Source organism: Oreochromis aureus, linkage group 5 (assembly GCF_013358895.1).
Source record: "Oreochromis aureus strain Israel breed Guangdong linkage group 5, ZZ_aureus, whole genome shotgun sequence".
Taxonomy (NCBI): Eukaryota; Metazoa; Chordata; class Actinopteri; order Cichliformes; family Cichlidae; genus Oreochromis; species Oreochromis aureus.
Window position 1 is genome coordinate 10046635 of NC_052946.1, and position 24369 is coordinate 10071003.

The window sequence follows — 24369 nt, forward strand, 5'->3', positions numbered from 1 at the left end:
CCGCTAATACGAATATGACCCAGGTGTTGCACAGTAGCGTGGATTCATGTGCAGCATTCAAGGTAACCCTCCCCAAACCCCCAAGAGACTTTTTCCAGATTTAAAAACTGATACGTTCAACTCAAAAAACTAAAATAGTCGTTTTAGTTTTACTGCTTTCTATGTCAGAGTTAAATTGGACCGCACCATACAAAATTATAGCAGCCCAACATGGCTTTTTAAAGGGAAGTTAATTGCGTTCTTCCATCCTTAATTCAATAACTTCAATAGTAATAAACGTGTATTGGTATATGTATATTGGTGTAAAAAAACGCATTCAAATTCATTTAAAGTGCTGACTTTTTAATGTTTCGGATTGGATTAATATTGGACTAATTTCAGGGCTTCAAATGTTTTAAGAAAATTCACTGTAAGTATTAAGAAGTGTATCCGATACAGAAACGGCTTTATACAAATTAAAATATTTTTTAACACATCACCAAATAACGGGAGAAAAAAGTGGCTCCACACAAAAAAGGACTTTTTAAAGAGGGCAAGTTAAACACCTGTTACCAACCGACTGAAGCACACATTTCACTCTCTGAAGACAAAGTTAAAGGCGAGAGATTCTCAAACAACAGCTGCACTAAAGCCCTGGCAACACATCATAGAGGAGAAACTGAAAGTTGTGGTTAAAGGGCCAGTTTTACGTCAGAAAGTTCCTAAGTACAGCACTTTGATTCCTCCTTGATTATGTTGTTCAGTACAGGACAAGCTGGAGCATCTTTTTTTGAAAAGAGAATTCATAGCAAAGCTTTTGACCGCTCATGAGAACGATCAACAAAACCGACAAAGTGATAACTGCTTGTTAAAGGCACAGCTGAACTCTGAACATCACACTGTTGCAGTCAAGTCTGCTTCTTGTCAAATGTATATCAACTCTCTCTAGAGTCTGATTTATATTAACTGATCAAAGTATGTTTAAGACTTGCTTAGCTTTATAGGCTATATGTTTTCTTTAGGCTGTGTTCCACTGACTCAACCATAAAATCAATAATTAGCAGACAGCAACCACATAAATTGATGTTACTGCATATAAAGTTTAAGTCAATTAATTCTACTCAGTTGATGATTTGGACACATTTGATCAATTGTAAAATAATACAAAATATTCTAACATTATCACCAAACATTACATACTCAAAGACAAAAATGACCAGAAATGAGGAAAACCAGTGTCAGTTCTTCAAATATGTTTTAATTCAAAGACTAAATAACAATATTTTTTAAAGGAATAACCCACTGTTCCCAAATATTTCAACATATGCACAATTACTTGAGGAAAACAACATTTAAAAAAAAAAAAAATCACATCAAGAATGCATAAAATTTCACATTGTTAAAACTTGCAGGAGGTTGTTTGTAATGGGGGGTAAAAACTGAATTATTATACACTTAAAAAACAAAAACAAAACACATTATATGGCTGAAAATACAATTAAAGGCCAAGTGTTATACTACTCGAGAACAGAGACAGAAGAAGACTCATTAAGTGCTTATTATTATTTCAGATATTATTATTTCAGAGTCATCTGTACGATGATTGTTGCTACATCATCACTTTGACAAGAGCATGTTGTTCTAAAAACAACAAAAACCTCGAAAAACCGAAACTAAACCTTTAAGGAAAGTTTACTGTTCTCAGCTAACATGGTGCCAGTCACAACAACTGTAATCCTGTTGCTGGGTTTTAGCTTGAGATTTGTGAGGAATGTTTAACTACATTCATCTTCATCTGTTTTCTTTTGTTTTGTTTGAGATCTTAAAAGGTGTTACAATGTTTTTAGTGTCAAGTCTAAATACCGGGTCATTGAATAAAGTTTTCAGTAGATATAGTGTGAAATATTCTCACTAGACATCAAATTGGGCTAAAATTGAGAGAAATTACAAGTACAACAACCCCAACATAGGATTACACAAAGGTACCTTTTTTTAAGTGTTACTTATACTTACTTTGCATAACCATCCACACTGTCTCTTTATTTGGGGAATATTCAATTAAATATTTGACCAGTAATGTCACTGTATGTTCTGGAAAATCACTACTATCTCAGATGTCTTGGGTATTTTTTAAAACAGTGGCTTGCTCCTACTTATAGCTTGTGGGTTCTGCTCAAATGACTTTAGACTGTCATAGTAATGGGGTGAATACAAATTTAGCATAATATCCATACTAGGTCAGTTTGTGATGATATATTTCCCACTTTTCAGATATTTCTGATGCAATATGATAACAAAAACTCACCCTATGAAAGCAAAAAAGGAGGGTAGGTTAGGTTTACAAAAAAGCTGACCTACCCAACAGCTGTTTAAAAAAAAAAAAGTTTTGAGATTAAAGTTAGTTATTTATGAGAACAAACTTCAGAAGGTAATTGTACTTTTTTTCCTGTCATGGGACAACTTCAATGCATTTTTAAAGGTCGTATGAAATTCATCACACCACACATGCTGATGCTAGGAGCACATTCTTCCTTCAGTGGGAGAGCTAATCAAATGATAGTCTACTTTGCAATCAGATTAAGATATTTAAAAAATGCTTGTAATTTCAGCCCAGAATCAACATGTCATCATTACAATCCAGTATGAATGGTCATGAATTTGAAATAATCACATAATTCAATTTAAATAACTAGTTCTAATAGAAAGGTACCTTTGGCAGCTCCCTTATTTCCCAAGTGGTCGCCACATCAGATCGATCAACACATCTGATTTGCCACCGGGTACCCTTTCTAATTCCCTCACATTTTTCCAGCCTTAGTATCATCACTGGGAGCAAATGCAAAAATGCAAATAAATGGAGTGCTAATAAATGGAGTGTTAGTGACAACAGTGATGACACTAATGAATATATTATTAAATTAAAAAAGAAAGCAGTTGAGGTGCACACTTGTTTTTACCAAAACAAATCTTCTATTAACTTTGTTGTATATAGTATGAACGAACCCGGTAGCATGACAACAGTGTTAATGCTGGGAATCAAACACGTGGGCTAATTTTCTAGTAGTACAGTTGTCTGAAAGGGCTACTAAAATGTGTAATAGTGGTAAGGAGGGTGAGGGATATTCCTCAAGTAAGAGTGTGAATCAACCAACAGCACACTAACCACACAGAGGGCTGACTTCAGCACACTGCCAAAGCCAAGACACATAACAGTCAAGTAGAAAAGCCCTACACCTACATAATAAAACATCTGAGAAGAAACACGCCTGGATTATAATGTCACAACTCCTGAAATGCCTTTGGTGATTCTTAAAATAAACCATTTACAGTCCAGAGGTAAGTCTGTAAAGTTTTGATATACATCATCACCAAAAAATAAAATAAAATTGCACAAAGTGTCACTAGAAAACCAGTGGTCTCCACTCTGCTCACATTTATTTTCCATTTCTGTCTGTGATGATGTTAAAGTTGAAGTGCTCTGCAGTTATTACAAATGCCCACATTCTTCTTAACCAGGAAATCACATGTTGATGACCGTTCCAGTATGATGGGGTCTTTATAATGTGATGGTTCTTTGGGAGGCATCCCCTGGCACACAGAGTACTTCTCCAGACCCAAAAGCAAATTAACCACCTCAGTCACCGAGGTTAGACGTGCTGGGTAGCAGTCGTACAGCGGGTGGGTGGGGAGCAGCGGTTGCTTTTGGACGGTGACCTGATAGAAGAAGCCCGGGTCGATTAGCACCATGGTGTCGGTCATGCTGGACTGCTTAGAACACTGGATGAGCTGCAGCTGCGGGCCCTCCACCATTATAGCATACCACAATATGGGCAGTACAGAGGAGCGTAAAGAGTCTAGTAGTTTCATGAGGTGGTTTTCTGCATCTGCACCAGTCCCAACTGGGTTATCAGCCAAACTGAAGATCTGTGTAATCTGCAGACAACAAACGAATAAAAATACATACGCATATGATTGCCTGTGGGGGGCGGGGGTAGCCTCAGCAGGACACTTACCATGGGCAACTCATCTTCCTCTTCTTCAACAACTTGCTTTGTAGCTTCTCTGCCACTTTGTGCTCTCTCTGCATCCCATCTGTTTTGCTGCTCCTGTATTGACAAAGTTGGTCTCATGAGAGTGACGCCTTAGTCTTTAACTCACTGCAAAATTATAAATATTAAACTACACCCAGCCCACACCTGCACATTAAATTGTGTCAGAGTCCAACAACACAGTTTATTATTAATAAACTGAAACCATCTGTGGACAGAAATGAATCCTTTGTGGAAGTCTGCAGCTACAGGAAACCTCTGACGCTGCTAATGGAGATTATGTGAGGTATCGGGTAGCAGCCTCTGGGGAGCCCACAAAGAAACTCCGCACATTGTAGTTCCTCAAGTTGCTATTTGAGGCTGGCTCATAAAACAAGCGAGATCCCACAGAATCTCATGTTAAAACACCCAAATGTTAAAGTCTGGTTAAATAATTAAATAAATACCCCCCCCCCCCCAAAAAGAACCTCTATATCTAATTTTAGCTTTCATTACAACTGTATGTGGGTGAATTTTACATCATTTAACATTATTAAACTGTTACTTTGTACTACTTAGCAGCTAGCTGTGTCTGTTGTACACATCCATACAATTCATACACCATGCCAACACATCTTGCGAGGGCTAACTACAATTCAGCACTCTAACGTTTTGTCCAAATATGCTCACTTATGGCTAAAAGAAATTAAAAAAATAAATAAGAACAAACAAAGATATTGATGGTTGCGAAGCTAAATTTAAGAATTCAATTTGCTAAAAACTATTTGGTGCCATCTTTTATTTACAGTCTATTGTTTTAAAGGGGTTTTTTTAGCCTGTGTATTGAATTATTAAACACTGTGGTATATAAAGATGGTAAATGGTAAAATGGCCTGTATTTATATAGCGCTTTAATAGTCCCTAAGGACCCCAAAGCGCTTTACATATCCAGTCATCCACCCATTCACACACACATTCACACACTGGTGATGGCAAGCTACATTGTAGCCACAGCCACCCTGGGGCGCACTGACAGAGGCGAGGCTGCCGGCAACGGGTGAAGTGTCTTGCCCAAGGACACAACGACCGAGACTGTCCAAGCCGGGGCTCGAACCGGCAACCTTCCGATTACAAGGCGAACTCCCAACTCTTGAGCCACGATCGCCGACGATGTGCACAACTATGCTGTTACTTTAGCAAAATTGCGTTTGTCTATAATTATGACGTAGAAGAAGATCAGACCAGCTATGACAAATGCAGAAATTCTTTTTCTAGCAACTGTATCTGTATACACCCACACCACCTCTGGAAAACATCAAATAGCTTCAACGAAAACCATGAACAAAATGACGCATGTATGAAAAGGGCCACTTTTTTAACAATTGGTGAAGTGTCAAAAAAGGAAATCTACACTCTTCCCTACACATAGTTTAAATAAGGAAGGGCCAAACAAACGTTGACTGTTATCATATTTGAAACAGATCATGGAAAATCAGATATGTTTGTCCATAAACTGACTGGCAAAACAAGTGACCACAAGGACAAACTGAAGGACAGCCAAGAAGAGGGTGGTGACAAGTAGAGAGCACAAACAGCTTGGCAGCAAAATGCAGCCATTACATTACAACAGATCACATTAACTTTTGTGGGTGGCCTCGTGCCAAGTGTTTTAGACACAAACCGAATCATTGCAACATCTCTGGTTTATCCATTCATTTTGAAGGCATTGTTACATTTTGTAACCCTTCTGTCTTTCATGCTTCTATTGTGTAAAACTGCAATAAAGGCAAACTGCTCAAAAGCTTCATTTGAGTGATGCTGTCAAATATTGAAACAACAGCGAAGGACCACGAGAACTGTAACAAGAAGTAACAACCCTTACATTAAACACTTTACTGGTTCAGACTTCATTACCAAACAAAGGTTAAAAAGAACAAGACCACAGATTTAAGAAAACGGGGTTCCAGTAAGTAAGTGTTCATAATACGAAAGTGTAAATAGGATTCTGATGGCTTGTGATGAGTCAGGATCGTGCCATCGTTCGGCATTTGTCAGCAATAGCTTTTTACACAATCAGTCAGAAAAGTGCAACAGTTTACAACAGAGCTGTGGGACATTTAAAGCAAACCGCTCCAAAGAGCATGTGGATCCATTTGTGAGGATCAGAAAGAGCAACGCTTTTGTTTGTCCAAGTTAAACTTACTTGGTGGGGGTTGCTGTGGTTGCTGATGTGAGGGACGCCGTCTGACAGTCCATTCCGCACTCCAAACTCGGAATCATTCAACTGCTGAAAGACAGCATTACGTTGAAATCATGTTTCTGTTTGAGATGGGGGGCATTTATCAAAATATGTGTAGACTGAGATCTGATTTCAAACCTGCATAGATGATTGGTGGTTTCTCACATTCGTGTCAAAAAAGTTTTTGCTAGACTTCACTGGTGACAAGCTCCAACTAATCTACAACAGCAGAGCAAAACCAGGTCAGATTCACAATTAATGGGGTGATCGAGTCGTCGCTGCCAAATTACCTCAAAAATAATCATTATGAGCAAAGAGGAAACAAAATAAATGACCAAAGGCTTTGGGCACTCACTGGTTGTAAATTACTGTCATCATCTTCATTGTCGCTTAAATCATAGCCCATCTGAGACTCTTTGATTTTCTTTAAACCTAACTTGCGACTGTATGTGTAGTGAGGTCTAGGCCGGCCTGGCGGTAGTGGGCCATCTGGTCCGTAGTCACCTTGTCCCATCTGGAAGGGCAGCAAATGCCTCTGCCAGACAGAAGCAGAGGATTTTACTTAAATAAATACTGGAAGAATCAGTGTCATTGAAAAACTATTTTACAAAATTGCATCTGTCGGAGTCTTACCATTGCCTGCCTCTGACACTGCCGTAAACGACATTTCTGCCTTTTCTTGTTGCTGCCTCCGAACTTGGGCTTGTCTATACAGAAATCACACGTGCCACAGTCTTTCCTGCAGAGACAGGCCTTGCATTCTCCACAGGAACGTCGCTTCCGCTTTTTGTGCCACTGAAAACAAGAAAATTCACACAACTGGGTCAAAATAACAAGACGACAGTGAAGAAATCACTAATTTTGTCAAAGATGTGCGACAAGTAAGGGGTACTATGGGCAAAAGGTGTCTGAGGAATTACACAACTTCTATTTCCACGATAAATCTCCAAAATGTAAAAAAGGTTGTGTAAAATTCAGTGTTTACTGTCTCCCTTTTAAATGTCAAGAAACATTGTGGTTAATTAACTGGTTGAATAAAGAGAAAGCTAAAGACAAAAAAGACAGCAAGCAGAAAACCCCGGTGGAGGTGCATGTGCAGTTGACTTCGACATTAAATAGTCTTTAACCAACTAGTGCTGAGGTGTCAAAAATCATTAAGGGTACAGGGGAGGTTGTCTATATGGGAGAAAAGCTATTGTTTGCAATCAGCCTGAGTGAAACAGCAATCCCACTGATGTGGAACAATGTGGAGGCTGTAATTTTCCTGTAATTAATAAACAGCACAAACAGAAATGTCATTGTGTTTTCCCATATTGGCTTTCCATTCTTTGAGGTTCGGCTAGTGCTTCTTCTTCTGCAGTAGTTTAATGACACCAGTCTGCAGAATTGGTGCCCCCAACTGTTGTTCACAATCCACCTAAAGCCTAATATTTTTATAGCAGTTGTGAATAATGTTTGCATTTATTTACACATTCTGGAAATATTGCTAAAAATTGTACTAAACGTGGATGGAAACTTGGCCAATGAGTATATATTCCTAAAATGTGTTCACCTCTCTCCCACCCATCACAGCCTGAGAGGAGTCCTCACATCAGCTGGGAGTTGTTGCGTGTATTTTTAAGAAGTGTCCCTTTTTTAACATGAAAAGTTGTTACGTTGCAGTTCAGCATGATCTGTGCAGCATGAACAGAACTGTAACACTAACGAACTTTCACTCGACTCTACTTGAACTTGAAGTCTTCATTAGGTACAACTTTTTAGTACTGTGTTGCGCCCCCTTGTCCCTTGAGGACTGCCTTCATTCTTTGTGGCACAGATTCAACAAGGTGCTGGAAACATTCCTCAGAGATTTTGGTCCATATTGACATGATCTAGTCACACAGTTGCTGCAGATTTATTGACTGCACCTTCCTGATGTAAATGTCTCATCTCACCACATCTCAAAGGAGCCCTATCTGGACGTCATTTGGGTACGGTGAACTCAAGAAACCAGTTTCAGATGATATGAGCTTTGTGACATCGTGCATTATCCTCCTGGAAGCAGCCATCAGAAAATGGGTACAATGTGGTAATAATGGGATGGAAACAGTCAGCAAAAACACTGACAATATTTATATGGTGTTCAGTTGGTACTAAGGGGCCTAGAGTGTGCTCCGAAAATATTCCCCATAACACTTTAACACCACCTCCAACCTGAACCATTGATACAAGGCAGGATGGATCCATGCTTTCATGCTGTTTAAGCCAAATTCTGACCCTACTGTTTGAATGTTGTAGCAGAAATTATGAATCACTGGGGAGCCTCAGTTCTATGTTCCTGTTCTGAGAGGAGAGGCATGCAGTGTGGTTTTATGTTGCTGTAGGCCATCGACTTCAAGGACTGATGTGCTGTGGGATCCTTTTCTGAATACCTTGGTTGTCACAAGTGGTCATCGGAGTTACTGTTCCCTCTGTGCAGACTGCTTCCTTGCCTTCAGCTCAAGGCATCCCGGCCATTTTTCTCAACAAGGAAGTTTCACCCACAGAACTGTCGCATACTGGATAGTTCCTCTTTTTTTGGAACATTCTCTGTAAAATCTAGAGATGTGTGTTGTGTGGAGAAATCCCAGTAGATCAGCAGTTTTTGAAATACTCTGTTGAGCCCGTCTGGCTCCAACAACCACACCATGTTCAAAATCATTAATGTCACCTTTCGTCTCCATTCTCATGCTTGGTTTGAAATTCAGTCGGTCATCTTGACTATGTATACATGCCTAAATGAATTGCGTCACTACTGTGTGTCTGTGCATGTGTTTGTGCATGCGTCTGTGTGTGGTAAAGGTATATTCCTTTATGCAAATGTTAAAAAAGAAAAAAACCTAAAACACTCACATCATCATCGTCATCAGTTGACAATTCATCCTCATCATCAACATCCACATTGACTGAGAAGTTCTCCGTGTCACTGCTTTTGAGACTGGGGTGCTGTGTGAAGACGACATCAGTATGACTAAGGAAAATAACTGTTCAGCACGATGCTATAAATAACACATTTAGTAAGATCAGAAAAGTGTTACCTGTGAATCTGTAACTTCACCCTGCAAAATCAAATGAACATTTTAGAAAATACAGGAAACGAAGCCAATCAAAGTGTTAACAATTCAGACTATACAGATTTTGTACCTGGAAACTCATGCTGTCGTCAAATGTTTCCGAAACGTCACTGTAAGGCCTCTGCTGTATGAAGCCTCCACTTCCAGGGCCCTGGAAGAACATAACAAATGCATAAGAAAGCACTATTGATGCTAAAGTAATTTAAAAGTATATAAATAAATAAAAATCAGCGTGTAGCTGTTTACCTTGCGAATAGGACATATACATTTGCGTTTTCGGCATATGCGTCTCCGGGATTCTGGGCTCTGCAGCCCATGTTTGCAATTGGCACACTGCCCACAATTGACGGTGTTATGACATCCCACACACTGACCACAAGGAATCCACTACATGTGGCATGGACACAAGGAGAAAGACAGTTTGCTTATTTAATGACATTCATGAGAAATGTGGATTTTATAACACATGGCAACAGTTTTTATCAGAATTTTAAAGAAAAATGAAATGAATTTAAGAGCATTTCAATATTACTATGCGCCCTTCGAGCATTAGTCTGGCAGTTACAATGTGTGCACGCAGCACATTACCTTTCTGAAGCGAATCATTGGGTGTTCTTTTGTCTTTGACGCTGCTGGAAGTGGGGAAAAAATTGTAGTAATGTTACAAGGAGAATCCATATTTTACCCCATCTTCAGCCAACTGTTTCCCTTTGATGTCAGATATATATCTGATGCAGTTTTGCCTCTCACTTATAATTCTACACTCTTATGCACCAACGTACCCCAACAGGAGGGACAGCAGGGCCTCTTTCTTTGTTTGTCGTACCACGTGCCTGTGAAGGAAATGCCACATCTGGCACAGATCCTGCAGACACACATGATGACCCCCCCCCTCTCTCCAGTTATCACGAGAAGCTGACACTTGTAATTAAGGTGTTATGTTGCACGTAGTAACAGACTCACAGTATGCTGTCCTCTGACCCGATCTCTCCATTTATGGAAGGGAGCGGACGTGGCTGAGATGACGACGGACCAGGGAGTTTAATTTTATCCTCCGCAGGCGGATCCTCACTGTGAGACCCTTGATTGGGCGATCCCACTGTACTGTTCAAGGGGGCATTTGACTGATTGGAGTTGGCGTTTTTAGACCCGAGGCTTGGGGTTAGTCTGTGGTGGGAGTCAGGAGTGTCTGCCCCCTCTCCCCTCTCCATCCAGCTGGACTCCGAGGACGATCGCTCGCGGACCTTTCTCTAAAGGATGAGAGAGTGAGGATAGCAGACTCTAAGTCATGCAGTGCAAATCTTCAGTGCTTTCATGCTTAAAATACAAAGAAAAACACCAAGCGACACCTTTCTGCTTCGAATTTTTGGGAGCGGTGTTTCGCCATCGTAGAATTTGCCCGTCTTGTACTCAAAGTTAGACAAGTCCTGTCCTTCCAGCACTGAAATCAGCTCTACTCTGCTTCTCACTCGATCACCACGAGGACTGCAAAGGAGAAAAATAATTACAACCACAAAAAACCCCAAAATGTTCTTTTGATATTCAGTGCACGCTTCAGGAGGAGTATAAAAATTAGCACCATTAATATGTCAACAGCTGTACAGGTGGATTCTTTATTCCTACAAGGCCGTATTTACCTCAAGTAATATACATCCTTTTGGCCAATACTAGATCCTGAGCGCCGAACGACCTCTTTGCGCTTCCAGCCCTCCCCCAGTGCAGGGCATTCAACCCATCCCTCATCAGGGTGCGATCGTTTACGACGGGGTGCATGAAGCCTGAATTTAAAAGAAGACACACTCAAACATTTTGGAAATGTTTAGATCACATTGAGGGAAAAGAGACTGCACATACATCACCCTGAGAAACATGATGAGTCATAATAATAATATAATAAATAAAAATTCTTTTCACAGATAGAGGCAAAGTTGCATTGAAGTTTCAAATGAGCTCAAATGAATATGACATTTAAAGCCCTGTTTTCATCGGTAGCTCCTCTGAATATCTGAAAATACACTTATGCTGAAAATGGTCAGAAAGCTTGTGCAGCATCTTTGCACGCATGCATACCCACTGCCAGCCCTGCAGTAACAATGGTAAAAATGTGGACCCTGTGCTTGCTCACCAGCATAGCGTCTAAATTTAGTCCAAAAATACTTAAGATAATGCTGCTCATTATCAGATTACAGCAAAAGACCTAAACCCTTTCCCAAATTGCTGGCTTCATCAATCGGTTACACGGTGACACAGATATGTCGATCCTCTGAACCTCTTTCAGACCTACTCACAATAGGAAAGTAATCAATCAAGTAAAATAAAATGCAAGTTAGAGTTTTCTATAACATGGCAGGTATATTTTGGAAGTTATTTGTTACTAGTGGTTTGAGGAAACTGGACAAGCAGAAGACAAAAGATGTCTCAGCCTAAAAAAAAAATCATAAACAGAATCTGAAAATCATGTTCTCAAGAAACAGGAAAAATTTCAGCAAAGACCTGAAACAGGACCTGAGTGATGTTCGCTGAAGTCTTGTCAGACACACATAGATGGGCTGTCAAGACGCCATTCTTAAGGAAGGGAACGGTGGAAGCCAATTTACACAAGAAGTGGACCTTGAGTCTTATGGAGTGATGAATCCAAATTTGAAACTTTCGGTCAAACCAAATTGTAACTTTCAAGCTTGTTAGAATTTTACAAACTCTGTTTTAAAATACTGTATGTATATTTGCACATTTCACTAAATTCACTGCACCTAATTTCTATTTTCTTTTGTAAAATATCAAAAATGATCGTGGCTCAAGAATTCTGCACAATACTGTACATCTGTTAGGCAGTAATGTGACAGTCTGATCACCTGGACCTTGCTGTCTGGCAGGGGCATACCATGTTAGAGAAAAAGCAACTTTGTGAGTAAATATTACAACAGCATCCCATGACCACAAACCACAAAGGATAGTAAGAACAACATTATTCAACCTACTGATATATCTTTTTGAAGGTGCTCTCACTGCCACCCACACTCTCGCTCCTTTCACTTTCTCCTGCCAGACTCTCTTCCTCTGGATCATTTCTATCATTGCTTTCAGCATCGTCGTCATCATCTTCAAGTGGCTCAAACCAGTCAACAGGAGGCTCACCACCAGAAGACTTTGCCTCCTCTTTCTCCTCTGTTGCTTTTTCTTTCATGGGACCAGAGCTGGGGCTTCCTATTGCATTTACACCATCTGAGGATTCTGGGGCTGGTTCATATGTCTCATCTATGTCACTGCTCTTCTTCTCTGACCTTTGTCCTACATCCTCTTCTGCAGTGTCTCCTTTACAGCTGTTCTTCTCTGCGTTTTGTCCTGCATCTTCTTCCACAGTCTCTGTGCCCTGGATTGGGCTTTCAAGCGTTTCCTCATCCATTGATGCACAAGTTTAAGCTATCGGTCGTCTATAGTTCGTCTTGCATCCCATTTAAAGATGTGTATGTTCACACTGTCCCTGGATGTCCTGGCCTCTGAGGTTAAGGTGTGCAGCTGTGGTTGAAAGCTGGTCAATTTATCATGGCAAAGCCTGTGGTGAAGAAAAAAAGATAGAGGCTGATTATAAAAATGATCTAAGTACGCCTTATGACCTATACAGAATGTACAGTTAAAACAGCTAAATGGCTGAGAAATTGTAAAGTTAGTTTCGAAATAAAGCTATTCACAGTTAATTAGCTCGGACAATAATATAGCAATGTTAGCCAGCAAACAAAACGTTAGCACTAGCTAACATAAGCTGCTAAGTTTTGTTACTGTTTCAAGTTCTCTCATTCTTTGACATGCAGTACGGATATTTTGGTGACACTGAGATTAGCGAGACACTAAACAGCAGTGTAACATCAACGCTAGATTAGCTGAAGTGAAAGCAATATAAGCGAGAGCAACGTTAGCCTCCGTTAGCTATCGCATATCTCCATGGATGATTTCTAATCCGATAAACTGAAATAAATGTTTATAGAAGCTGTTTGTCGCTACCGGACTACAAAGGTTTGTGGCCACTTGGGTTTTTAAAAAAAAACACGCACCCACACACACCTTTAGGTAATATTCCTCAGATGTTTGGGACACTGATTTCAACACGTAGCTCTCCCCATTCACTTAGAGCTAACGTTGTTAGCTACCATGCACCTAGCACTACGGAAACGGTGGCATTGGACACAATCAAAGACGATGGAACACTCAAGATATAACTCCCCCTAGCTTGTGGGGGGAAGGACGGAACTGTTTGTTGGATGCGGTGAAAGTGTTCTGTGGGGTCTCCCCTTTGTGTGTGTGTGTGTGTATAAATTAGGTGCGGGACAAAAAGCGCTCATGAGTACATAACGTTATTTCACGCGTGTGTATGTGTTCACTGCCAACAGCAAGGCAAAAGCAACTAACTGGCACCACTCCGTCTTCTCTGAAGTGAACATAGTTTTTAGGCTTATATTTGCTTTTTTATATATAACTTAAAAAAAAAATGCTCACCTAAAAAATACCTTCGTATTTAAGAAACACTCGGTTCCATTTTTTTAATTAAATTTGTAACACCTAAGTGAAAAATGTACCCCATATTGGTGCCAAATCACCGCAGAGCAGTTTAAGATAGCTGTATATAGACTGCACCATGCTGTAATACCACCTACCACTTTTTACATTTGTTCACCGTTATTAAACTGTACCTTAGTTCAAGTATGACTCGCTCAAGCGCTATTGGACGGGTGGGGGGAGGGGGCGGGGTTAAATAGAGAACTGAACAAAAGACGGAAGGGAGGGAACCCTCTTATCCCGAAAGTGTCATTTTCGTAGCCATCGTCTTTTCCCTTTAACTGTGCTGCGTTTGAGACCGATTTGAAATCAGATTTTAAAAACCATTAAAATATTAAATATTAGGATTGTGACGTCTTTTTTGAGGCGCTACATAATCTTGGAGTTTTCAGGGAATTTACCAGAGCACATCTTAAAAATCATTAGTTAATTATTGTATGACAATATTCTATTTCTTTCTATCTTTAATTTTATTTATTGGCTATTTTATTGTCTATTTTATACATGCTTTACTATTAATCTTATTCATTTTTAACTTTTATCATTGTTCTTTGGAAAGTACTTTGGTCAATCATGTTCTTTTTAAAGTGCTCTATAAATAAAGTTGGATTGGATTTCAACATCTTCTGGCCTGAAGTAGGATTTTAGAAGGCAAACCTGAATGCAAAAACTTTGTAAAAGGAATTGTGCTATACACACAATCACAAAAAAATAGGGTATTCCCTTAAAAAAAATATACAACATAAAATGTGTACAATTACAAAACTGGTGCTTGTTTTTGTCCAGTGTGAAAAGGTTGGCACATGTAAAAAACTGAAGTGAGTCTTTAGTGTTTAAGTGTGAGTACTCTTCTTAAAGGACACAATCTGCATTGCAGTACCCTCAGTTTCAGTTCCCAGTGCAGTCTTTCTGCAGCTTTTATTTTTTCCTCTCATTATATCCATTTATTTATGTATGTATGTGTCACTTCACACTACATAAACATTCTCAGTGAAGCTGCATTAATATATCATTCTTATAAACTTTGATAGTCACATTTAGAAAGTATAGAAATGAAGGAACAAGTAACACATAACGCTTACACACACACCTCATACACAACAGGTTTCAGGTGTTTATTCAGGGTAAACATAAAAAAAGAGCAGTTTTCAATCAGCAGTAGTTCATCTACTACTATCAGGAAAATATATATTATCATACACACATTTTTAAAATAATTATCTAGTTAGAAAATCAGCCTCCATAAAATTGGTTGTTAATGTTTATACCCCTTACTTCTCAAAACTCATGTTATGTAAAGTACGGGTGCACCAACATGTTAATTCCAGCTGTTCTGCCTGGCAAATGACACATTTACTGATTGCGGTGGGTGATGTTTCTGTTTAAAATTTAAAGAAAAAGAAATCATGAAGATTTCTTTGTTTCCCTGAAACACATTATGGAATCAAACGTAAAAAAAAACAAGAAGTCCAAAATTTGACAATTGGTGCATCCCAAATATACAGTGATCCACAGATCCAACAGTAGCAGAGTTGACTACCTATCCTTGTTGCTACGGAGATCGGTCGTCAACGGGTCGTGCTGAATAGTTTGGTGCAACATCAGAGCGAGGAGACCAGCTCTGTTGGTCATAGCAGTCCTGACATTACGTTCCTGTTCAAAGAGCTCGTCCAGCTTGTACCACTGTGTGGGGGGAAGGAAAAGAAACAGACCAGTGTGGAAGAGCCAGTGTTAGTTATTTAAAATGACAAAGTCACAAAGAGATTTCCGTCTCCTGGGATTGAGCTGAGGATCTTCAACTTTTTACTGCTCTGCCTACTTTATGTCCTTTAATTTGCACAGGTGAATGTAAAGGCTGGGCGACCCCCCCACCCATTTCTACTACTCAGCTGAAAAAAGCTGCTGTAACCAAACCGTTTTTGGTCCATTACCTGCATTCCCCAGGAAGCTGCCCAACATCTCACCTGATCTGACACATTACTTTCTTTGACTTTGGAAAGCTTGCACAGTTCAAACAAACTACTGCATCAATCGTGAAGTTGGACTCACCACCCTGACACGCTCCAAGTCCACCTCGGCTCTCCTGAGCTTTTCCCAGTTGTAATGTTTGTTGCACTTCCTTTTGGAGACTCTGCAATATTCTCCTGTCAGCTCAAACACATTCTTCACTAGAGGGCACCCACACACCTCATCCACAGGCACCTGTGGATCGATCAAAAGAAAGACAGATTAAAGTCTTCACATTGACTGGACTTTACGCTTAGTGGCTTCCCCCCGCCACTTCTTTGCTTTTACACCAAGAAAGCTGTTTTTCTGACCTTTGGATCTCTGGAATGCTCTGGACACAAAACCTGAAGCCTCTTGCAATATGTCTTGCTTTGTGGGTTGTACACATCACAGAAGAGCCTGGTTGCGCTGCAAGACAAACGTCATCTTAGTAAATCATCCAACTACAGAAACATTCAAAAAACTTAAAGGCAGCAATGAACTTCACTAACCCTTCTATCCTTGTAGGGTACATTGACCCGAAGGAGGTCTGGCTCTCATACTGTTAAATAATCAGAAAAATAAGTGTTTAGGTAAAGAATGTGCTTGCAGCAGTATCAAGAGAAATGAAAGAAATGATCACCTTTGCATAGCATCTCTCCATATGTCTGAGTGCCACTTTTGGATTGATCGGGTGACTACAAGACACGCAGAAGATCTGCAGATCTGTGTCCTCGCTGTCGCCTTCATTTACCTGCAAGCAGGAACCAAACCAAATCTAGGTGTTCCCTCTGTTCTTCATCTGCAGTTTCAAATTAACAATCAATGCCTGAGATGTGCGCTCACCTCCTCGTCCTGCTGAACCGCCTGCTGCTTCGCTTTGGCGATGATGCCCTCCAGTTCGTGGAAGCGTCGCTCCATCTCGGTGAGGCGGAGCCGGGCGTTCTGCTGTTCCCGGCGTATCCGCTCCAGCTGCTTCTTACCGTGTTCCTCGGCAATGCAGGGGCTCTGCTGCCACTGCTGGATACGCTGAGGGAGGATCTCATAGATCCGGCTGACAAGAACAAAGATTTTAAAACTTTAAAAAAGTGAAGTAAAAATGTGAAAGAAAATTCCAAACGCTTTTCCAGTAAGTTAAGAGAAAAAAACAAAAGCAAAAAGAAAGTCTTACTTGGCGGCCAACTTCATGCCGCAGTCCTCAGAGCAGTATTTGGAGTTGGGTCTTGCTCCCTCCACACAGTTCGGTCCCAGGCACTGACGCTGACCTCCGCTATCTCGCAAATCCCCCCTCTCGCTGTGCCTGCTTCTGTCTTTGTGCTTCTGCTTCTGCTTGTGGCGACGTGACTCCTTCTGAATGTTGTTGTGTTTTGTTTTTTTTTTCAAAAACAGATGTTACTATTTTAACACGCGGCAGCTCTTAAAATATCAACATTTTCTATGAGAAAACCAGCCTTACTTTCTTCTCAAACTTCTTTTCTCGTCTCTTGACATGCTTCACCTTTATAGCTTTCTTACGCATGACAGGACTGAAGGGCACCTCGTCTTCGTCCTCACTGGCCCACGCCTGCATAAGAGGAGTGATTGACTGAGTGCATGTAAAAGCAGTGGATTTATATAAGTGAGTTTTTCCTTCCCACTGTCGCCAAGTGCTCGCTCATATGGGGCTATCTAACTGTTGGGGTTTTCTCTTTAATATTTACCTTACAGTATGAAGCGCCTTGAGGCAACTATTGTTGTGCTTTGGCACTATATAAATAAAATGGCGTTGAACTGAACTGAATATGCAACAGCGTAATGTGAATCGTTCTCCTACCATGCTGTCGTCCAGTCCTGCCGTCTTGTACTGCTGGTAGAGTTCTGCCTCGCTGTCGTAGTCCTCAGAGTACCGCCTCCGTCTGTGGTGGGAATTGTCCCTCCTTTCTCTCAGAGAGAATTCCTCATCCTTCACACGCAGCATTTTCTGAACACAAGATTGATAGGAATTTAGAAAAACATACAAACAAACAAACAAAAAAAAACAACCTTTTGATTTACACCCTACTTTTGATGTCCCTTGCACGTTAATGTATAATTACTATACTATTACAATATATGAGGCACTGTTAACACATTATGGAGCTAAAGGGACTTACCCTGGCTCGCACTTCACATTGCCTGAACCTGCACTTCTGTCTGATTTTGTTGGGGCCTCCAAACTTCTTCATGTCCTTGCAGAAATCACACTGAGCACAGTCTTCAGTCCTCCTGCAAGGCTCACATTCCCCGCACATCCTCACTGAACGCTTTACCTGGGGGAAATTAACAAGAGGCAATATGAGTCAGGACATCCTGGAAAATAAAAAATGAAACTCAAAGCAAAAAATGTACCGACTTTACAAAATTATCCATCACTCCATAAGGATGCGAGGAAGATCAGCTAACCCCAGCCATGCATGTAGCGAATCCATCTCTGCTTATAATGATCACAATAATACAACTTACTTTGGATCCACGCCGCCTTTCACTTCTATAATCTGGAGTACTTGGAGTGCTGTACTGTCTTTCACCTCTGTCAGAGTCGGGATCCTTGTCACGATTTTTCTTTGATCTGTATTTTACTTCCAACAAGGGGTTTTCTTCTGGTGATCACAAATACAAGGAAAAGGAATCTTGTTAATTTCCAGGCAAATAAAGAAACAGATTGTTTTTTGTTTTTTTTAAAAAGGAAAAAAAAAATAAAAAAAATAATTATCATCACCTCTGCATCTCATGCAGTACCATTCCTGGATTGCCTTCGCCATTTTCTCAGTGATGTTAATGCAGTGGCCATGGAACCACTCATTACAGTTGTCACAGCCACTGTCACAGAGAAAAAAATGCATTTAATGTATGAAATACTTCTTCTGTGCCATATTAAACATGACAATACAGGTATAAATTTTGAGGTGACATAAAAATGTCATATCATGTATGAGACCAAGACAAATTTGGATCTAAAAAGACAATGTTCAAGATAGCAACACACACACAAAAAAAACATAAGAAAACTTTTTCCAATAAAAGTGGAAACAACAAACATGTTTTCACCGCTTAAGAGCAAAAAGAACCCACATCACAACAAGGCTATGGAGGAGGAGATACTAGCAGCTGGTGGTGTGTGGCCCAGATGTAAAGAAATTACTCCCCCCAGGCCTCACTCACGCACTCACTAGTTGTGTACCGACTGACAGGAACAGGAAAGAGTGGTTGGAAATTACCGTTGGTGTTACATGAGGGTAAAGAAGGGCTTTAAGCACCTGGGTAAAAACTAGGGATGGACCAATCCAATATTACGTATTGGTCCAATACTGACCTAAATTACTGGATTGGATATCGGAGAGAAATAAAAAATGTAACCCAATCCATTAAATATCACAAAAGCATCTCACAAAACTTGCAACATGGCGTAACCCAGCTCCTGACCTTAGCACGTCGGAGGAGTATGCGTCACGTGATAGAGCGGCTGTGATGTGCGAGACCTGTCGGCGGTCTGGTTGAGCATTTGGAGCCGCTATGTGCTTCCAAAGCGGCATTTCATCTCCGAGAAAGCTATCCCAGAGAAGTAAAGCAAGTGTGTAAGTTCATTTCTGAATGTTTGTATAGCATTCCCACGCTAAGCTTAACAAGCGATATATGGAGCGACCGCCTCTTCTTCTCTCCCTCCCTCTCCTGTTGTTACTTGAAATCATAAAACTGATCAATGATCGGCTAATCGGCTTTTCTGTTGCAAACTCCTGCAAACATCCCACTCCTGACATCACTTTGGGGTTTCCGTAGTGTAGTGGTTGTCACGTTCGCCTCACAGGCGAAAGGTCCCCGGGCGGAAACATGGGTCTTCGGGGCAGGGATAGCTCAGTAGGTAAAGTTTTGGCCCCCGTGATTGGAAGGTCAGGGGTTCGATTCCCCTGAACGGCTACCCTGAGGTACCCCTAAGCAAGGTACCGTCCCTACACACTGCTCAATGGCAGCCCACTGCTTCACTGAGTGAATGGGTTAAATGCAGAGAGGAATTTCCCCACGGGGATCAATAAAGTATACATTATTATCATTGTTATTATTATTATTACTAAATCCCATCTCTCTTGTTTGTTTATCGCCCACTTTGCGCCAGAAAGAAGAAACCAATGGCAGGTAGGCTATAGTCCTTTTTTCTTTGGGAAAGTACCATCTGTGCAGTCTGCAATTCTGCTGAGGAAAGATGTCGAATCTATTTAATTATTGTGGAAATATAATTGATGTCTGTGCATTTGTTTTACACGTGCATTAAATTAAAGTTGATTAAGCATTATGAGGTGGAGGGTGGGGGGTGGTTCCCTATGTTTTTTGCTGCGAATTGGCAACCCTTTTAGATAGGGGAAATATTAAACAACCTAAGTACTCTTTAAAAGACCAGAATAGGGAGGATGGTGTAGGTTTAAGTTTATTAGATTGATTAGTATTGCTGAACTATGAAATATTTTGGGTGCGGTGTATTTTTTGCATGCAGGTATAACAGAATAGCTTTAATGTTTTGTTTTTTAAAACTTGAGTACGAGTTTTATTGATTATAAAATACACTATATGAGATTCATATTGGTATCGGCAGATATCCAAATTTATGATATGGGTATCGGTCATAAAAAAGTGGTATCGTGCCATCTCTAGTAAAAACTGGACCCATGATGAAACAGTACAACAAGTACAAAATATTCTTCAGTTTTAATATGTGACCATACTGTGCAGACTGCTGATGAGTTACACCGTTACATTTCATTAATCATTGTTAAACTAAAGTGTTAAGCAGTTACTTTATCCTTTCACTTAAAATTTCCAGGAAAAACACTAACTTGGCTACTTTTGTGGTTATATTTGATATATGCTGGTTCACTACTTTTGCACTATAATGCTGCTGCTGACACCTTGGTTCACACTGACAATTAGAAAAAAGCTGATGGGAAAAGAAGGATGGAAAATGCCTGGAATTTAGTTACACTTGCAAATACTGCTGCCTCCAAACTGCAAGCATCAATAAAATGTTACGGTATTGTTTTCTATATCTGTGGATATCATTATTGGTAGTTTTCTTGAAATAGAAGATCTTCATTAAAAAAAAAAAAATCGCTGATAACATTGATGAAGCTAGCGCCCAGCCCTACTGCACGTACTGCAAATATAAAACTGATATATACTTACATCATGAAGCAGTTGATGTCTGGTTTCCGACAAATACAGTAAAGAGGTGCGTTCTCCCCCTCCATACCAGTGTTCTCAGGCACTGGTACATGGTCAGTGTCAGACACTTCACTGTCCTACAACATACCACATAGAACCACATTAGAAATGACATATATGTAGACATGCTAATTATACCTGGCTAAATGGATGCAGTAACAAAATGTTACTCAGCTACTCTAGTTATTAGTTTCCAGTTGTGTGCAGTTGCTCCAGTCTTAGTGACAGTATACTGTTTCAAACACCAGTGCCAACATTTTAGTTTTTAAATCTTAGTACGCTTCTGGACCAAGACTTGTGGCCTATTGTCTGACTACATTAACTGCAGTTCATAAACATCATTCATTTTCTCCTACTTATTTTATTCAGGGTGCATTCCAGCTGTCATAGGGCAAAAGTACACCCTGGACAGGTCGCCAGTCTGTCGGAGGATTATTAGAAAGACGCAGACAACCACTCACACCTACAGCCAACTAACCTAACCCCGTGCATGTCTTTGGAGGAGTTCAACACCAGTCTGGCCGAACAGTGGCGGTCCTAGCCTGTTTGGCGCCCTGGGCGAACACTCCCTCTGGCGCCCCCCACACACACACAAAACATGTTAAGGATTGTACATTAACATAAAACTGTTGTCCACACACACATATGAGAGAGAGAGAGTATGCATAGTATGCAAACGGCTACCAAACAGCCATCATAACTCGTCATATAATGAGAACAGGACAAATCAACAACTGACAATGACTAATTAATATTAAAATCTGTAACATAATGTATTGTTTGGAGTTTAGTCTGTTACTGTTGCTATTTTTACCATTTCTTCTTGGGGCAACTGTAACCCACATTATTTCCTTAGGGATTAATAAAGTATTCTGATTCTGATTGTTTCAGGATGACCTGCCATAATCCAGTGACACATCTGCTTACCTGTATCTTTTGCTCGTTTCTCCTCCTCTTCTTTTCTATTTTTTCTAAACTGAGCACCTGATGGCTTTCAACTTTTCTTGTCCATCTTCCATTGGTTTTAATTTTGCACTCCAGTATGAACACCCATCCCTCAACCAGAGGATCACCACAACATATCCTAACAGACCTACACCTTAGTTCACAGATTCACTTTGTCTAGGGTTTATTTCTGGGATTTCACACAACCCAGGATTCAAATCATGAATACATAATGGGCTTGGATTTACAACATTATGAATGAAATGTGCTCTCTTTGAAGCAGCCGGCCCCCTCCCTTTCGACGGGTTATGTGTGGACTTTAAATCATCAAACTGTAAATTATAAATTTTAAATTGTTATTGATCCCGTTACCCCGAGTCCTAAAGTGTATATTTATTTTCTTACTCTACTATATTTATTGTTCGTTTATTTGCACTGCTGTAACTGGAGCCTCGTCGTCTCGTCTCTCTATATACTGGACTGTATGTAGCGGAGATGACAATAAAGTTTACTTTGACTTCAGCAGCGAGCAGGCGCACCGAGGGCTCTTGCGCTCAGTTTTCGTGTATAGAATTTCGAAAAAACATCGGTGCAAATTATAAGTCTGTATCATAATGTCCGGTGTTTTCGTGTTTGTTGGTTTGTTTTTATTTTGTTTTATTTTGCGAGTTGGTTATTAGATGCTGCTCCAGCCAGCCAGAGAATCCCCCGCCGCCCCGCCCTCTCCTCCCTGTGCCGCAAGCAGCAGGCGCACCTCGCAAACGGAGGGCGCCCTTACTCCCAGCAAATGGGCGATAGAAAACCGATTGGTGCCTATGACATTCCCAATATGCGCTGGCTGCCGTCGGGGCAGCATGAGTACGAGCATTTTTTTTTTGCCGATGCCCGTGATGCCGCCCCCCATCACGATGCCGCCCAGGGCAACCGCCCGTGTCGCCCGTATCTAAAACCGCTACTGTGGCCGAATCACAGATAAGCAGGGTGTCTGGACTGCAGAGCACAGCTGTGTCAGAGACTCTCTACATCAGGGGTGCCCAATCCCGGTCCTCGAGAGCTACCGTCCTGCAGCTTTTAGATGCATCCTTGTTCCCACACACCTGAATCAAATGAATGGCTTGTTATCAGGCCTTTGCCAAACATGATGGCATGCTGAAGAGGTCATCAAACCATTTGATTCAGCTGTGTTGGAGTAGGGATGCATCTAAAAGCTGCAGGACGGTAGCTCTCGAGGACCGGGATTGGGCACCCCTGCTCTACATCAATGTAGCGTTAAGGATGAGGGTCAGGACGCGGAGCGATGGGTGCACTAACACAATGTAAATATTAGAGTTCTCGCCATTGTCAATATGCTGTTGCGCTCTTATTCGTATTATTGCAACCATATCCCTATTCTAGCTTACCCTAAAATTTTGGAGAGAATTGGTCTGTTAATGAACGCGATCAATTGTTTGGGACTGGTCTAGGAACCACGTCGCATAAAATACTCTACTTTCGTTGGGAAAACTAATTAAGGGTAAAGTCGCACTAATAACACCTACCACTCACGTTCATATGCGTACACTATGATCACTTCCACGCACTAACGTTGTAATAAATATAATCCCCGGTAAAGTCAGTTAGCGAACACTACTGGCATGTAATGCCAATGACGACCATTTCACAAACTGTAGAAAATGCTTAAAATGTTGTCGGCACCAAAAGTGAAGGGCTGATAGTTGCGTTTATATACGAACCGTAAGCGCTAATGTTGGTTAGCATCAGCTAAAGCGAGGAAGTTTGACACTTGCAGAGGCTGTGAACGCAGAGAGAGCTTAAAAATGCATTGTGTTTTTTTGTTTAGTTTTTGTTTTGTTGCTTTGATTTGTTTTTTTGTTGTTGTTTTTTTGCATTAAGATGTTGCACACAAAATTAAAGATATAACGGTGACTTAGCTGCCTGTTGGATAAACCCATGGACCTTAGAAAAGATCAACACTACTCGGATGTAAGCACCCGTGTATAACACAATAGGCAAAATTACGCTCGCTAGCCTTTCCACATCATAGGCTTCACATTATATAAATATTTTTTTCAAAATACTCACCATGATCTGAGACCGTTTAAATATGTTGTTACTCTGAAAATATGGCTGTATGAAGCTAAAGTTTTAGCTTGACGGCTAACGCAATGCTAAGATTTACACGGAAACGATCAGCGGAAATCGTTAAAGTACTATTGGTCTACATTCTTCTTCTATGGTAGCAGCCTGGGCAGAGTAACACCCAACTTTAAACTGCCGCCATCTGTTGGCACCAATGACCGTAGAAAACATTATTGCGACA

At 40.6% G+C, this 24369-nt stretch overlaps 2 protein-coding genes across 9 annotated transcripts; both read right to left on the reverse strand.

The window, feature by feature from the left end:
- Positions 1 to 1217: 1217 nt before the first annotated feature.
- Positions 1218 to 13942, reverse strand: mbd1b (methyl-CpG binding domain protein 1b). 7 transcript variants are annotated; one of them, XM_039612715.1, is made up of 17 exons: positions 13830 to 13942; positions 12317 to 12891; positions 10976 to 11116; positions 10688 to 10823; positions 10302 to 10588; positions 10121 to 10203; positions 9927 to 9970; positions 9585 to 9725; positions 9409 to 9489; positions 9303 to 9323; positions 9118 to 9210; positions 6880 to 7041; positions 6602 to 6781; positions 6385 to 6465; positions 6211 to 6294; positions 3993 to 4085; positions 1218 to 3912 (listed from the first exon to the last, which is right to left on the reverse strand). In XM_039612715.1, exons 2-17 carry the CDS (start codon positions 12739 to 12741, stop codon positions 3442 to 3444), a joined length of 2523 nt encoding a protein of 840 aa, XP_039468649.1. In that variant the 5' UTR covers positions 12742 to 12891; positions 13830 to 13942; the 3' UTR covers positions 1218 to 3441. The 7 variants fall into 7 exon arrangements, with proteins under 7 accessions (XP_039468649.1, XP_039468652.1, XP_039468651.1 ...); XM_039612718.1 differs by lacking the exon at positions 13830 to 13942 and adding an exon at positions 13398 to 13524 and having other exon boundaries at positions 9927 to 9967; XM_039612717.1 differs by lacking the exon at positions 13830 to 13942 and adding an exon at positions 13398 to 13524 and having other exon boundaries at positions 9118 to 9215; positions 9308 to 9323.
- A 1038-nt stretch (positions 13943 to 14980) lies between these two features.
- Positions 14981 to 24369, reverse strand: cxxc1b (CXXC finger protein 1b). Of its 2 annotated transcripts, none has more exons than XM_039612719.1 (14): positions 24132 to 24369; positions 21066 to 21181; positions 18613 to 18713; positions 18357 to 18493; positions 18008 to 18163; positions 17689 to 17835; positions 17332 to 17439; positions 17047 to 17225; positions 16722 to 16929; positions 16519 to 16629; positions 16388 to 16437; positions 16208 to 16304; positions 15939 to 16091; positions 14981 to 15572 (listed from the first exon to the last, which is right to left on the reverse strand). In XM_039612719.1, the coding sequence occupies exons 1-14, from the start codon at positions 24132 to 24134 to the stop codon at positions 15426 to 15428; spliced, it is 1713 nt and encodes a 570-aa protein (XP_039468653.1). In that variant the 5' UTR covers positions 24135 to 24369; the 3' UTR covers positions 14981 to 15425. The 2 variants fall into 2 exon arrangements, with proteins under 2 accessions (XP_039468653.1, XP_039468654.1); XM_039612720.1 differs by lacking the exon at positions 24132 to 24369 and adding an exon at positions 22032 to 22086.

Coding starts and splice junctions, on each gene's coding strand:
- cxxc1b (XM_039612719.1), bottom strand. Junction 18,494..18,612: donor GTACTGCATGAGATGCAGAG/GTGATGATAATT, acceptor TGTGATCACCAG/AAGAAAACCCCTTGTTGGAA. Junction 17,226..17,331: donor AAAAGAAGTTTGAGAAGAAA/GTAAGGCTGGTT, acceptor AACAACATTCAG/AAGGAGTCACGTCGCCACAA.
- mbd1b (XM_039612715.1), bottom strand. CDS start 12,741: ATGGATGAGGAAACGCTTGAAAGCCCAATCCAGGGCACAGAGACTGTG. Junction 9,971..10,120: donor CTGCTGTCCCTCCTGTTGGG/GTACGTTGGTGC, acceptor CCCCACTTCCAG/CAGCGTCAAAGACAAAAGAA. Junction 9,324..9,408: donor ACGACAGCATGAGTTTCCAG/GTACAAAATCTG, acceptor TTGATTTTGCAG/GGTGAAGTTACAGATTCACA.